The sequence below is a fragment of the Arachis hypogaea genome, chromosome 14, assembly GCF_003086295.3.
Source record: "Arachis hypogaea cultivar Tifrunner chromosome 14, arahy.Tifrunner.gnm2.J5K5, whole genome shotgun sequence".
Classification (NCBI taxonomy): Eukaryota; Viridiplantae; Streptophyta; class Magnoliopsida; order Fabales; family Fabaceae; genus Arachis; species Arachis hypogaea.
Genome location: NC_092049.1, coordinates 121,473,997 through 121,489,496, shown reverse-complemented (window position 1 = coordinate 121,489,496; position 15,500 = coordinate 121,473,997). Strand labels below are relative to the sequence as shown.

Sequence of the window (15,500 nt, the reverse complement as noted above, 5' to 3'; positions counted from 1 at the left end):
ATTCAAAAAAAAAAAAAAAAAAAAACTTAAAACAAAAAGGGACAGAGTAGTGAATGATGCATACTTTGGCAACAGAAGATAAAAGCAATGGGAGCAGGTGCTTCCACCAGAGAGAAAAAGGAACTATTTTAGTCTAGTAACAGTATAAAAATAGTGTTTTCACGAGAAATGATGAAATGCAGTAATGAGAGAGGGAGAGAGGAATGTGACAATGATGGTGGTGGTTTTATGAAGGGGGTATAATTAAAAAATAAAAAGTTAATATAATTTTGGTCTTTAAGGTGGAGTTAAAAATTTTTTGTTTTTAATCTTTTTTTACATATAAAATCATCCCTAAAATTCAACTTGATTTTAAAATTATCCTTCGGACAATTATACCTTTACCTCCAATCACAAATTTATCATCTCCTCTCTTGTTCTGTTTCTTCATCTTCTTTATCCCTGCTCAATGATTTCCATAACCTTGTTTCCATGGTAATTCTTCGAATTCGAGTTGGGATAAAATTCAAACTCGTTTACAAAACTTGAATTCAGATTATAAAAAACGGACCAAAATATTTAAAAAAATTCAAGCAACTTGTACTAAAATTTGTGCAACCTTAAATAATAATTAAGACCTTAAATAATAATTAACAAATTCAGCAGCATCAATATTTCAGATTCAAGCTAAATCAGAAGCAGAGATTTACCTAATCAACAGAGCATGACATTGTAGTAACATTAACATATCCAAAATCCATATCATCAATAGACAAATTCGATCTTATATTTCAGGCCAAATCAGAATCACCAAGCAACAAATTTAGATATTCCACAACAAATTTAGATTATGTAAGACAAACAAAAAATCCAGTTCACACAGAAGAAGAAGAGGAGGATCGGATTTCAATTTACTAGTTCAACCACAGCAGTTACAAGCAACGTCAACAGAGATTACAGAATAAGTCACAATTCAGCACGACGAGTGGGGAGGAACAGCGGAACAGCGGCGGACGGTGAGGGTCTTGGAGCAGCAGCGAGGACGCGGGGAGCAGTGACGAACGGCGAGGAGAGCAGCGAGTAGGGAGGAACAACAGCGAGCGGTGAAGGGCGAGGACCGGCGGCAGTGGAGGACGCGAATCCCTTCAGCTCGCGCATCCCTCTCTCTCTATTCGCAGTTAGTGATGGTGGCTCAACGGCGGCGACGAGCCTAGTACGACGACGCGGCTCAACAGCAGCGACGAATCTAGTACGACGGCGGCTTCCTTCCCCCCTCGTGATCCTTTCCCTCATTTAACCTGTTTTCTTTTTTTTTTTTAATTAAGGATATTTTCGGAATAAAAATTAAAAATTTGGTAAAATAGACAATTTTAAAACTAAGTTAAACTTTAGGGACAATTTTATAAGAAAAAAAATTGGGGACGAAAAAAATTTTCAACCCCTAATTTTGGGACCAAAATCGTACTTAACTCTAAAAAAAATGTTAACCGAAAACAGAAAAACTAAAAGTGATGTAGATCGAAAATTTAAAAAATAAATATATTTTTAAAAATTTAGATAAAAAATATATTTTATTCATAATATTAATATATATAATATTTTATCTTTAACAAAACCATTTAGTCAAAAAGTATTGATAAGTTATTTTTGGACCCAACAAATTAAAAAAATACTTTTTCATGTCGATATAAAATAAAGATGCCTATCTAGATCCATTCCCCATAACTCTTCATTTTTGGACCGCCACTCCGTATCATTCAATGCTTAGCATCTAGATACGCCTGCATGCATTAAGATATGGAGCCTATGATAGTTGAAATTCAAAGTTGGCATCTATCGTGCATGCCAGCATGTCAATTATTATTGTCAAATGAATGAAACCTTATTAGTGAAGGACAAATACAATGGATGACTTGAAAAAGTCGTTTCTGGTCTTCTAGAATATAACATTCAAGTCAATCACCTATTTTCTCCTACTTTGCATCTCCAAATGTCAAAAGATAAAAAAGTCCTAAGGGATCCATTAGACTAAAAAAATTCCTACTATTGTAATTTTTTTTTTATAAATTTTGATATTATAAATTAAAATAAATAGTGATAGAATTTTTTAAAATATATTTTAAATGCAAAAATAAAATTTTAAATTAAAAAGTACTAATAGACTATCCAAATTTATTATTTTTAGTCATTAATAATTAAAAATAATAAATTTGATTATTCGCTAACATTTTTTATTTAGATTTTTTTTCCTATTTTTGAGTAGTTAATAAAAAATTATATAATACTGCTATGACATTAGAACGAATTTAACGTTACGAGAGGACGAAGAATATCATTTTTCAAATCACAAAGTACTTAGACCAAATATCCTCTGGTCATTCGTTTATTATTCTGTTGTACTAATAAACTTATGATTAAAGTAAACAAAGGAAAATTCATTAGACACTAATAATAATGAGAAACGGTCCTTCAAACACGCAAAGCATGGAATAGTCCCCTTTGGTTGGCCACCAAACACGCACACACCATCTCTTATAATTAATACATAGCATCACACACCACACACCATTCACAAGAATTCAGGACCATTAGCTATGGTATATAGGGTTCCACACATCTAGCTACCTTAACATTTTCCTTATTTTTTCAACCATAAACCTATTTTTCACCATACAAAACTGAAAACCCATCTCAAAGGGCAAGTAACGTATGTGTAACAACATATAATTGCATTCTTATTTTAAAAATTTCTTTCTTCTTCTCAATAGAAAGATTGCATATATATTATTATAACTTCAAGTATAACACGAGCACTTAAAAATAAGCCAAACTAAATGGGACAAGAAAAGAAGATGACTCAGCCGTCTTCGTTTAGGCTCAGAAGCCCGAGCCTAAACTCCATCCGGCTGAGAAAGATCTTCGATATGTTTGACAAGAATGGCGACGACATTATCACGGTGAAGGAGATCAGCCAGGCAATGAACCTTCTAGGGCTGGAGGCGGACACGGCGGAGCTAGAGAACTTGACGAAGTCGTATATAAGTCCGGGGAACGAGGGTTTGGCATTCGAGGACTTCTTGAAACTGCATGAGTCTCTAGGGGAAGAATACTTCGGGTTCATGGAGGCGACGAATGACGAGGAAGAGGAGGAGAAGATGAAGGAGCAGGAGGAATCGGATCTTTGGGAAGCGTTTAAGGTGTTCGATGAGAATGGTGACGGTTACATATCGGCGAGGGAGCTTCAAGTGGTGTTAGGGAAGTTAGGGTTGTCTGAAGGGGATGAGATTGAGAGTGTTCAGAAGATGATTGGATCTGTTGATATCAACCATGATGGTCGTGTTGATTTCTCTGAGTTCAAGAACATGATGAGATCCGCCATTGTTAAAAAATGATCAATTAGCTTCATTCCAATTTCTACTTTTTTTTTAGTATATCAAGAAGTACTGTTTTTGATAATTCTGTGGTAGAAATTCTGTGACATGTTATGGTACTTCTTTTTTTATGGTTGAAGAATTTTCTTTCTATCAACATTTTCAGAAGTTTCTAAATTGTATAATATTGGTTGATATATTTTTGAATTTTAATTTTTTTTTGGCGTAAGACGTAATTAACTAGACTTAATGTAAATTGCTAGTATTATATTTTTTTTTTGGTGACGAATTGCTAGTATTATACAAGTTATGTTTGCAACGTTTTGCTTTTAATTGTTTCGATACGTGCTTCAAATATTCGTGATATGAAGAGTTGAAGTGTTATTTAGAAGATATTAGTTTATATTTTTAGAATATTTTAATGTAATGTATTTTAATTTTGTTTATTTAATTACTAGATTGCATAGTTGTCAGAACCGAATCGGTGATCGAACCGGTCAGGTCACTGGATCACTGGATTACTGGTTCAACCGATGAGTTACTGGTTGAACCGTTTGACCCGGTCCTATGTAAATAAAAAATAAAAAATAGTCAAAAGTTTAAAATTAAAATTTAAAATACGTATTTTTACTAACATTTTAAAAATATCAAGTTATTTTAAAACAATATGGAACATGAACAATAAATATTTTGTTATTTTTACTCTATCACAAATATTTTTATTTTGTTTTTATATTAAAATAACTATTATTTTTAATTTTTAATAATTTATTAATTAGTTTATATCTATTATACTATTATATACTACAAGTATTTATTAAAAAATAATATTAATAGATATTATATAATTATAAAAAAATAAGTGAGTTTATAATTATTGTTAAATAAAAATATAATTAATTTAAAAATGAATGAGTTTATAATTAAAATTAAAATAAATTAAATAAAAGTAAACTATTTGATAAAAGATATCTATATGTATTATAATTTGCATAAATTTTAATAGAAAACACGCTAGTTTGGTGGTTGTGGAGTCTTTTAGTTTTCTTGAAGGGAGGGGTTCGGACCACACCTCAAATATTTAAAAAAATTTTCACTCCCAGACGGTTCGGTCGGACCGGTTCGCACCGGTTCTTTCCGAATTTGACCGGTTCACACCGGTTCAATTCTTTGTACGGTCCAAACACCGGACTGAATCGGTATGGGTCCGATTCATCGGTTTTCCGATTGAATCGGTCGGTCCGGTTCGGTTCTGCTGACAATGCTAGATTGGGCCTTATGTTTATGGGCTTTAGGGGTTTTTTTTGTTTTAACCTAATAAGAGGTTATACATACCTCCTTAGCTATTGTAGTCATAGTATAGAATGATTTAGAGGTTTAAAAATCCCTTTTTGGTTTCGTGATGAAACCATGGTGTGGACAATTGAGGTTGAGGAGTCCTTCTTTTGTTGCATCGAGAAATTGGGTAGAGGGTTGAGGAGTCCCTTTGAATCAATTCCCAAACTATGACGTTGACAAGTTAGGTTGAGGAGTCCCTCTCTTGTCAACGCCATAGTTTGGAAATTGATTCGAAGGGACTCCTCAACCTTCTAACCAATTCCCCGATGCAACAAGAGAAGAACTCCTCAACCTCAATTGTCCACACCATGGTTTCATCACGAAACCAAAAAGGGATTTTAAAACCTCTAAAAATTCTATTCTACGACTACAATAGCTAAGGAGGTATTTATAACCTCTTATTACGTTAAAATAAAGAAAAACCCTAAAGCCCATAAACATAAGGCCCAATCTAATAATTAAATAAACAAAATCAAAATACATTAAATTAAAATATTCTAAAAATGTAAACTAATATATATCTTCTAAATAACACTTCAACTCTTCATATCACGAACATTTGAAACATATATCATTCTCCTCCTTTTCAAAAAAGATTCGTCCTCGAATCTTGTAGGTGAAAAAAATAATATATAAAAATGACAATAATTACAAGGAATATAATTTTTTTTTTGTTTTTTTTTCTTCTTTTTTTGTTTTTTTTCACTTTATGCTTTTTTTTTTAAACAATAATGAAACGCAAACGAAAACAAGAACACAAGAACAAAAAGAAAGACACGACATACACTGGACTCCTTTTTTTTATGATAAAAGAAGAACAAATATAGATTAATAAGAATTAATCTAATACCTGAGCTCTGATACCAAATGGTAAAGAAATAAAAAATAAACATAAAGATAAGAATTCAAACTGAATAAAAAGATACATTGAAATTGAAATAAAAATAAAAAGGATAGATTGAAATTGAGTACAAAGAGAATCACTCTACTTTCTATCCAATTTCTTGACGCAATAGGAAATGGACTCCTCAACCTAACTTGTCAACGCCATAGTTTGGGAATTGATTCAAAGGGACTCCTCAACTTTCTAACCAATTCCCCGATGCAACAAGAGAGACTCCTCAACCTCAATTGTCCATACTATAGTTTCATCACAAAACCAAAAAGGGGTTTTAAAACCTCTAAAAATTCTATTCTACGACTATAATAGTTAAGGAGGTATTTATAACCTCTTATTAGGTTAAAACAAAAAAAAACCCTAAAGCCCATAAACATAAGGCCTAATCTAGTAATTAAATAAACAAAATTAAAATACATTAAATTAAAATATTCTAAAAATATAAATTAATATCTTCTAAATAACACTTCAACTCTTCATATCACGAACATTTGAAGCACGTATCATGTTTTCTATTTTTCTCTTTTATTTTGATTCAATTCGTAAATATTTCCAAATGCTTATGCTTATGTTTACATGAACAGTGTAATTCTCCTGAATCTCATAGATAAGTGATTCTATTTTGTTATTGACAAACTATCGCTAAACAGAAGAGAAAGGAGACTTTCTGGTATATCTCAAGGGTATATATATATATATATAATTTTAGATATTTTAAAAATATTAATATTTTAGTAATTTTAGTTGTTAATTTTAATTAATATATCATATATTTTTATAATTATAATTAATAACTAAAATAATTAAAATATAGGTGTTTTTAATATATTTAAAAAGTTTCTTATTTTTTATATTAAAAGATGCATATTTTATATTTTTTCTTTATTTTAAATATTAAGGAAGGAAATGAGAATAAGACGAAAATAGATTCTCTCAATTTTTTTTTTACTTGAAAAGATAAAGTGTGATATTTTATTATTAATTTTATAAATAAGATCAAGAAAAAACACAAAAAAAAATATTAAAAGATTAAAAATTATATTTTACTTTCTCAATTAAAAAAAAAATTAAAAAGATCCATTTTCGAATAAAATTAGTATATTAAAGTATTCGAAAGGTCAAGTCAAAGAAAGAAGAGATAATAAGAGTTTATTTAGGACATGTTTTATTACTTGGATTTTATAATTTGATTAAATTTATAAATAAATTTTTATATTTTTTAATTGAATTTTTATATTTTTTAACTTTTTAATTTTTTAATTTTTTAATTAGATTTTTTATTTTAAAAATATTAAAATTAATAAAATCTTTTTCTTAAAAGTACATGAACAATAATCTAATTAACTTTTTTTAATTATAGATACTTTTAATTTGTAAAAAAATATTCTATTAACTCTAATATTTTTATATTAATAAAAATTTAATTATAAAATTAAAAATAATATAAAAATTTTATTAAAAATATAAAAATTTAATTATAAATTTAATAAAATTATAAACACCAACAAAATAACTAAACTTTTATTATACGCACACACCCACAATTCTTTAACGGTGCTTGATGCATGTATTAGTAGTATTCACCACAGGAATTTCTATCCTGGAGGGTCACTAGTGGAGCAGCACTGCAGCAGTGGCACCCCTGGTAAGAGTGGTTAGTGGTGGCAGTGGTGGCAATATCATAAGAGGAGGATCAACTCATAATCGACATGGCATTATGGGCGTTTGCACTCACTATTTTAGTACAAATAATGATAATGATATTTGAATTCAAAATTTTGAGTCCAATATTTAAATACTAATAACATATATATCTTTACTAAAAATACTATTTACATATTAATATCAAACATCAGTCATTATATATTTATATAAAAATATATAATTTAATTTATTTTTAATATATATTTTATATTTTAATATATACCTCATAACATGATTATATCTTGACCGTCTATCATGCTCATATTGTGGAACTTTTTGTTTTGTATTGTTTTTTTTTTTAAAGAAAGAAAAAAACAAAAAAGGAAGGGACGAAACAAAAACAAGGCTTTTTTTTTTAAAAAAAAGATAAAAAACAAAACAAAAAAGAAAGGGACAAAACAAAAACAAGGCTGCTCAAAGGATCGTCTGGTCTAATCCCACATTCATGAACCTAACTTTTCAAGCTAAAACTATTCCTCTTCAAATAGCAAAGAGTTCAGCTTTTAACTTTCAAGACACTAATACTTAGATAGTGTTCCAAACAATCTCTAAACCAAAATTGGTTCTTGTTGGAAAAAGCATCTTAGATATAATAATATGGGTTATTCTAATGTGATTATGGAAAAGTATAGGGTACCAACATATTATCTGCCAATTTATTGTCAACAATAATTAATTATTATATTTTAAACACATATATAAAGAGATACATCCAAAAAATATATCTATAAAGACACTTTTATTAAGTACAGCTATAAAAAAGACATTTTTATTAGACACATTCACAAAGACACTTCCATTAAATACAGTTATAAATAAGAGTTGGCAGAAATTGGCAAAAATGCTGTCAATAACGTAGCGGGATTGATTTTTATTATTAAACAACATTGTTAAAAAATGTTACTTAAAAAAAATATTACTAAAATATAAAAAAAATGTGACTTTAACTTTAACGACACTTACATAATCATCATAGCCACTATAACATAGATAAAGCTCTGCAATTGACAAGTTATTTTAGAGGCTTACCCAAACCAGCAAAATTCACATATGTGCTAATGAAGGTTTGAAATATTGATAATTTCTACTTTACTACGTACCAACAGAACCAGGTTGCATCAATGAAAAAAAAAAAATTTGTGCAGAGCCCACATTTCAAATAAAACCATCCTCAAGATTCATTGCCAAATTGAAAATATGCCCTCCCAACACATATTTAAATAAAAGAGACTTATTCTTTTAAGATAATTTTTTTTCATAATTTGTGTTGCTGGTCAAAGAATTGCTATTACTTGATATGCATTGTTACATCATGCACTTTGTATAGTTTTAGCTTGTTAGTTAGATTAGGCAATTAGAAGATGCAACTTGATTAGTTTGTTAGAATAATTTGTTAATTCTTATTCAGGGTATTAGTGTAAATAGTGATAAAGGTTAATTAGTGTGTGTATATTATTCTGCCTCTGGTTAGTATATATATAAACCAAAGCTTGCTGATATACATGAAATGTATGACTCTAGTTTCGGTTAATCAGAATTCATTCAATTCTCTTCTCTTTTATGTGTTATTCTACCGCAACATGGTATCGTGAGCTTCAAGATTCACGCTCAATCGCCTCATTCCTTTGTCCTTTCTTTTTTTTCTTTTCTCAATTCTTCAAGCTTCTCTTCTCATGTGCTCTTTTTCACCAATGGCGTTCATCATTGCTGGATCGTCCACCAACAAACCAGCACCGGTTCTATGAAAAACTCAATGATAAAAACTTCAACACGTGGAGGCCTTTGGCTTGGCTGACAGTTCAGACTCTTGGCTTAGAGCATCATCTTGATGCGTCAAAAACTCCACAACGTTATGTGAAGAGTTCACGATCCAAATCTACAACCTCTTCTAAAACTGCCAAGACGGATTCACCTCCAACTCAAACACCAACTACAATATCAGAATTGATTCAAGAATCAGATGAATATAAAGAGTGGCGTCAAACAGATCTTGCCCTTACTACGTGGCTTGTGGCCTCCATGACAACCACCTTCACGAGCAAAGTGCTCCATTGCACAAGGTTTGCTGATGCATGGTCCACCATCATTGATTACTTTACAACTGCATCAAAGACACGTGTTCAGAGCTTGCAATCTCAGCTCAGATCAGTTGAAAAACAGGTATCATTGCTGATTATCTAGCTCGAATTGGGCAATCAGTCAAATCTCTCTTGGCTATTGGCTATCAATTGCAAGAGGATGATCACATCCAAGCAATTATGGATGGCTTACTGGAGGAGTATAGCGGCTACATCACAAATGTTATGTCACGTTTGGGAACCTTCTCTGTAAGCGAAGCTGAGTCTTTCTTGCTTGCATATGACGATATGATGGTTCGATTCAGGAATTCCTCTTAGGGAAATGCAATTGCCAATCTTGCTCAAAACTATTTTCAAGGTTCTATTCATGGTGGTCCCTCAAGAAGAGCTCGTGGAGGACGTTTTTAAAGAGGTGGTCGCTCATCTTGGAACAATCAACGTCCACCTTGTTAAATTTGTGGTAGAGGAGGACATGGAGCATGAAATTACTAACCACCACCACATCTCCCTCATTTCATCAACCACGTGCATACTACACAGCACCTCCATCCATTACGGAATCACTTTGATACCCTGACTCTGGGGCTACCCATCATGTGACATCTGACCCAAACAACTTTCTTTCTTCAACACCAAGCTTGATGAATTTTGATAATCTCTTTGTAGGTAATGGTACAAGTATACCAATCGCAAACTCTGGCTCATTTATTTTAATTGATCCTCATAATAATGTTAGCTTTAAAACTTTGAATCTCTTGTATGTTCCAAAAATCACTCAAAATTTACTTAGTATGTCAAAATTCGCTGAAGACAACAATGTATACTTTGAATTTTGGCCTAAAACATGTCTTGTTCGTGATCAGGTATCAAGGAAACTCCTTCTTCAGAGAATTACTAGAGGAGGATTATATGTGTTTGACAATTTGTTTGTTCCAAGAAGTGTGAAATTGTTGAAAGATAATGATAGTTCTTTGACATCTGTTTTGTATACTTCCCAAAAAAAGTTTCTTCTATTTCTTTTTTGTCTTCAGCCATTTGTAATTCAGTTTTTTATTTCAATAATATGAATAATAACGTTGTACCATTCCATGATGATAGTAATAAATTAAAAGTTGTTCACCCTAACTCTACTTATATCAATTCTATTATGCATCAGTATATTCCTTATTATAGTTCTTTATTGACCAATTGTAATAATTATAATTTGTATGATCTTTGGAACAAAAGGTTAGGTCACTCAGCTACTGCCACTGTTATCTGAGTTATGAATAATTGTGGTATTTCTAAGACATCTAAATTCAGTCCATCTCATGTTTGTGAAAGTTGCTCAAAAGGAAAAATGCGTGCCTTACCATCTTATCCCTCTGATTCCACATATAGTAAGCCATTGAAACTTGTTTTTGCTGACATTTGGGGCCTACCTCAGTGAATTTTAGATTTGGTTATAAGTTCTATATCTGTTTTATTGATGCTTACTCTAAGTACTCTTACCTGTTCTTATTAACTAACAAATTCCAAGCACTCACGGCTCTTAAAGTGTATAAAATACTATGAAAAACCAAACTGGTTGTAGGATAAAATCTTTACAAACAGACCATGGAAAGAAGTTTATGTCAAAGTCTTTTATAGATTTTTCACCACAAAAAAAGGGTTAAAATGTCAGATCTTTTGAAAATTACGGCAGTTTGAACTGTCATTATTATCAAAAATGGCGCCTCCAAGAAACGCCGGTATTCTGAGCACCATTCTGATTATTACGACGGTTTTGTGACGGTTAAAACTGCCATTTTAACCGAATAAAACGGCGGTTTGTTGGTGTTTAAAATGGCGGTTTCTAACTGCCATTTTTACCAGGACATAATGACATCATTTTGCTTAAAATGGTGTTTTCTAACCGCCATTTTTACCAAGATATAATGGCATCGTTTTCGTTTAAAATGGTGGTTTCTAACTGCCGTTTTTACCAGGGTATAGTGACATCGTTTTCATTTAAAATGGCGGTTTCTAACCATCGTTTTTACCTAAGTATGATGAAAATTTTATGCTTTTTAAAATGAGATTGAAACTACCTATTTGAAGTGACATTTTTGGAACTCAAACTTTAAAATCTCATAATAACCAAAAGGCATAGCCTTAAATCAAATATTATAACAAGATTTTTAATTCATACATGGTCTCCGAAAATCAAAAGTCATAATCCAAAAACAAAGTATCAAAGATAACATTTTTCAATAATTCGTCTTTTATATATATATATATATATAATCCTCAATACATAAAATCTTTATCATGCAAGATCATGCTTTCTTGTTGTTCGCTCCGGAAAACATACTTTCTAGCTCTTTTGGTGATAAAATTTCACTCTCTTGATCCAATCCCTACAATAAAAATATAATTATGAGCACAATAAAAAATATTATCTAGTTAAACTCTAGTTAATAATTAATCAACTTGAAATGAACCAAATCCTTAGGATTTTTTACAAGAAATTTCTAATTCAAGTTTCGAAACATGCATGCAAACAAAATATATTTCTTTCCATATTATAGTTACAGTATGATATGATTATGATAATATGATACTATATCAACCAAATAACATTGCACGCAATAATAGATTAGGATTAGCTAATTCTCATTCTTGGCAAAAAGTCTAAAGAAGGCATATTTGTAGGTTGACTGAATTCCTGTTGATTAGAGAGAATAATTAAAAGAAGATCATATAATATAAGGTTTCTTTTGGAATCATGAACCACCCTCATCGTCATCCTTTCATAAAGTACATTGTTTATTTATTTTTCTCCTCTTATCCAATACAGTCCACAGATTACTATAAACTTATCATCCTCTCAGTACTACAAAAATATGATTTGTTTATGCTTTTTTGTTAACTTTTTCTTATTTAGAATAATAATAGAGCATAATGTCACACTCACACAGCTACACCAAGGGCCACAGAAATATTTCCACATGATTAAGAAAATTTTACTTCCTAGGGAAAAACTGAAGGAGGTAAAACAAAGAAAAAAAAATTATATTTGTATCTGTAAAACTTGTTGAATAGGGAACATTCTAGTTAATTGCACTGGAATTTTACCTCTTTTTTTAGAAGCAATATAGAAGACTAGCGCTTGCAATTGCACTTTAATGGTATCCAACTCTTCTTACACATTTGGACCACAAGTAAATGATGTGCTAGTATCATTTGAAGAACCTAAATTCATCTGACTAATCCTTGTAGTGTTGCTCTTGAAAGCAACTGTTAGAACAGCTCCATGCCTAAACCTCGAAGACGACCAGGATGCTCTTTCCCAAGAACTACTTCAAGAGCATCAAGAGGAGAACTAATAGTTGATTCCGCCGCTTGTTGCCTACTATGTGCTTCAATCTTCTCCTATATATATATAAAAAGAAAGAGAAAGAATCAAACATAGTATTATCTTATAAAAAAGAAAGAAAATAAATACAAACAAAAATTTAAAAAAAAATCCAGGTGATAGCATCAGTGATGCATGCTCGATCTAATCCACGAATTTGAGAAGTGTCGTATAGAACCCCATTTGAAGCACTTGTATTGCAATCCCAACAATTAACGCATGCTTAACCCCAGGTTCAATAAGAGCTTTCAAATTAGCCCCATTGAAGTACCCTGAGATGGATCAAAGTTCAAATTCTTTAATGAAATAGTAAAGTTTAAATGACCAATTTATTAAAAGTATCATTCTCTTAATTAAACGTTTGAACAATAAGCTATCAATTATTAGACTAGATTTGAAGTTTGGAAACTGACATAATTTTCAAGATAGAGGTAGTAAACTTGACAATCCAGCAGAATCCACAAGCATGGTGGCCACCTTCATATCTTCATACACAAACAAGAAAAGGAAGAAATAAACAAGCCATCAACATTGGAAAGATAGACCTAATCATTTTGACAAATAGGATAAAGTCTACAAAAATTAGTCTTCAACGATAGATTTTAATAATGCAACAACATATTACAAATGTATTTCTAAACTAATGCAATTACAGTTTACATTCGTCAAACTAGTTTAGTTTATTATTCATCAAGAATCCTAACACTTTAATGTTACAAATGGATGAAAACCAGAAATAGAAAATACAGTCCCTAACATAAACGGAACACAAATGAGGCATTTGGAAGAGTGAGGGATGGTGGCAAAGGCACAAAGCAGAGGAATGGAGGAACGTCAACGGCAGCAGCACAGCGAGAGCGGCAGAACACAAATTGCAGAGGAACGTCGTCGGCGGCACAAACTGCAGAAATGACTTCTCCACTCGCGATGAATCCTCGCAAACAGCCTAAAAAGAGAGACTCATCACAGATGAAGGAAAGGAGAGGAAAGGAAGCTGACCTGGATCATCACAGAGGAAGGCATTGATGATTTTGGCAGAGAAGATACAGAAGACGACAAGGAGAGGAAGCTGGAGGAGACGTCACCAGAGGAGAGCGCCACTATAGGAGATGTCGCCGAAGGAGGTCGACGCCGGAGGAGATGTCACCGGAGAAGTTCGTCGGAGAACGCAAGAGGATCAGAGATTGTCGCACAGGCCATCCAGAAGCAACAGCGTCACACGCGTATGGTTTCAACTAAGGGTTTCCAAAATTTAGGGATTGATCATTCTTCTTTTATACCTAGGTGATACCGGCGGTTCAAAACCGCCATAATTACCAAAACCGCCACAAATCTAAAAAATCAATTATGGCAGCAAAAAGAAACGCCAGAATATCCAAATATTATGACGGTTCTTCAAAATTGCCGTAATATAAATGCCATTTTAACCTCTTTTTTTGTAGTGTTTTACAAAAACATGGAATTAAACAAAGCCTATCCTGTCCGTATGCCCACCATCAACAAGGAAGTGTTGAAAGGAGACATAGAAGCATCATAGAAACTGGTCTCTCTCTCTTTTAGCCACTGCTAATTTACCTATGTTATTCTGGAAAGATTCATTTGCTACTGTCATGTATCTTCTAAACAGGTTATCTATTGTTATCTTAAACTTTATATCTCCTTTTAAAATTATTTTTAACAAAAAACCATATTACAAGCAGTTTAAAATCTTTGGTTGTGCATGTTTTCCACTTCTTAGACCATACAATAAGAATAAACTTGAATATAGATATGAGAAATGTTTGTTCCTTGGTTATGATAGCAACCATCAAGGTTTTAAATGCATGTCAAAATCTGGTAAAGTCTTTCTTTCTAAAAATGTATATTTTGATGAAAAAGCGTTTCCTTACCATGAAATATCTTGCGTAAATTCAAATTCCTTAGCAACCTACAATAATTCCATGTCTCATACAGAACCAGTATCCTTTATACCTCTTCCAAATAACAACTCTAATCGATCCAATTCCCTCAATCAATCTATTTCATCCTCTCTGACTTTTATATCTCCACATAGTCCTTCTAACTCACCAAATTCTTCATCTCCTCCAATCAATTTAGATACTAATTCTCAAACCGTATCTCAGACATCTACTCAAAATACTGTTGAAGTGCCGACTAGTGGAAATGACATATGATTACTCCCAATCCCTGACAATACCAACAACCTACACTCTAGGACAACTAGATCAAAGTCTGGAATTAGAAAATCAAAGGCCCTTGTCACTACTCAATCCTATGACTTAAATCAGAATATTTCAAAAACTATCAATCAAGTGTTAAACTGTCCTCACTAGAAATCTGCAATGGATGCAGAATTTAAAGCTCTCTTACAATGTAATACTTGGAATCTTGTTGTTCCACTACCCAATGCCACCATTATTGGTAGAAAATGGGTTTTTGCTATCAAAAGAAATAGCAAAGATGACATTATACGATATAAGGAAAGACTTGTTAGAAAGGGATTTTACCAACAAGAGGATGTAGATTATGATAAGATCTACATCCCTATAATAAGGCCCTTCACTGTGAGGATTTTCCTCATAGTTGCCCTAACCCAAAGATGGGTTATGATGCAATTTGATTTTGACAATGTATTTCTCAATGGAATTCTTCAAGAACAAGTGTTTATGCAACAACCACAAGGATATGAACACTCAAATACCAGACTTGTGTGTAAATTAAATAGAGCTCTTTATGGTCTAAAATAAGTTCCTAGA

The 15,500-nt window shown here is 31.8% G+C and overlaps 1 protein-coding gene and 2 long non-coding RNA genes across 3 annotated transcripts; 2 read left to right on the top strand and 1 right to left on the bottom strand.

Annotated features, from left to right (window-relative positions):
* Positions 1-2,408: 2,408 nt before the first annotated feature.
* On the top strand, positions 2,409-3,669 carry LOC112743899 (calcium-binding allergen Bet v 3). The gene has a single exon (XM_025793315.3). It carries the CDS (start codon positions 2,814-2,816, stop codon positions 3,369-3,371), a length of 558 nt encoding a protein of 185 aa, XP_025649100.1. The 5' UTR covers positions 2,409-2,813; the 3' UTR covers positions 3,372-3,669.
* Positions 3,670-8,794: 5,125 nt separating this feature from the next.
* Positions 8,795-10,493, top strand: LOC140178337 (uncharacterized). The gene is made up of 2 exons (XR_011871209.1): positions 8,795-10,034; positions 10,232-10,493. It is a non-coding gene; the product is annotated as an uncharacterized lncRNA (long non-coding RNA).
* A 990-nt stretch (positions 10,494-11,483) lies between these two features.
* On the bottom strand, positions 11,484-13,996 carry LOC112743898 (uncharacterized). Its single transcript, XR_003172493.3, has 4 exons — positions 13,744-13,996; positions 13,158-13,229; positions 12,465-13,016; positions 11,484-11,746 (listed from the first exon to the last, which is right to left on the bottom strand). It is a non-coding gene; the product is annotated as an uncharacterized lncRNA (long non-coding RNA).
* Positions 13,997-15,500: the final 1,504 nt, after the last annotated feature.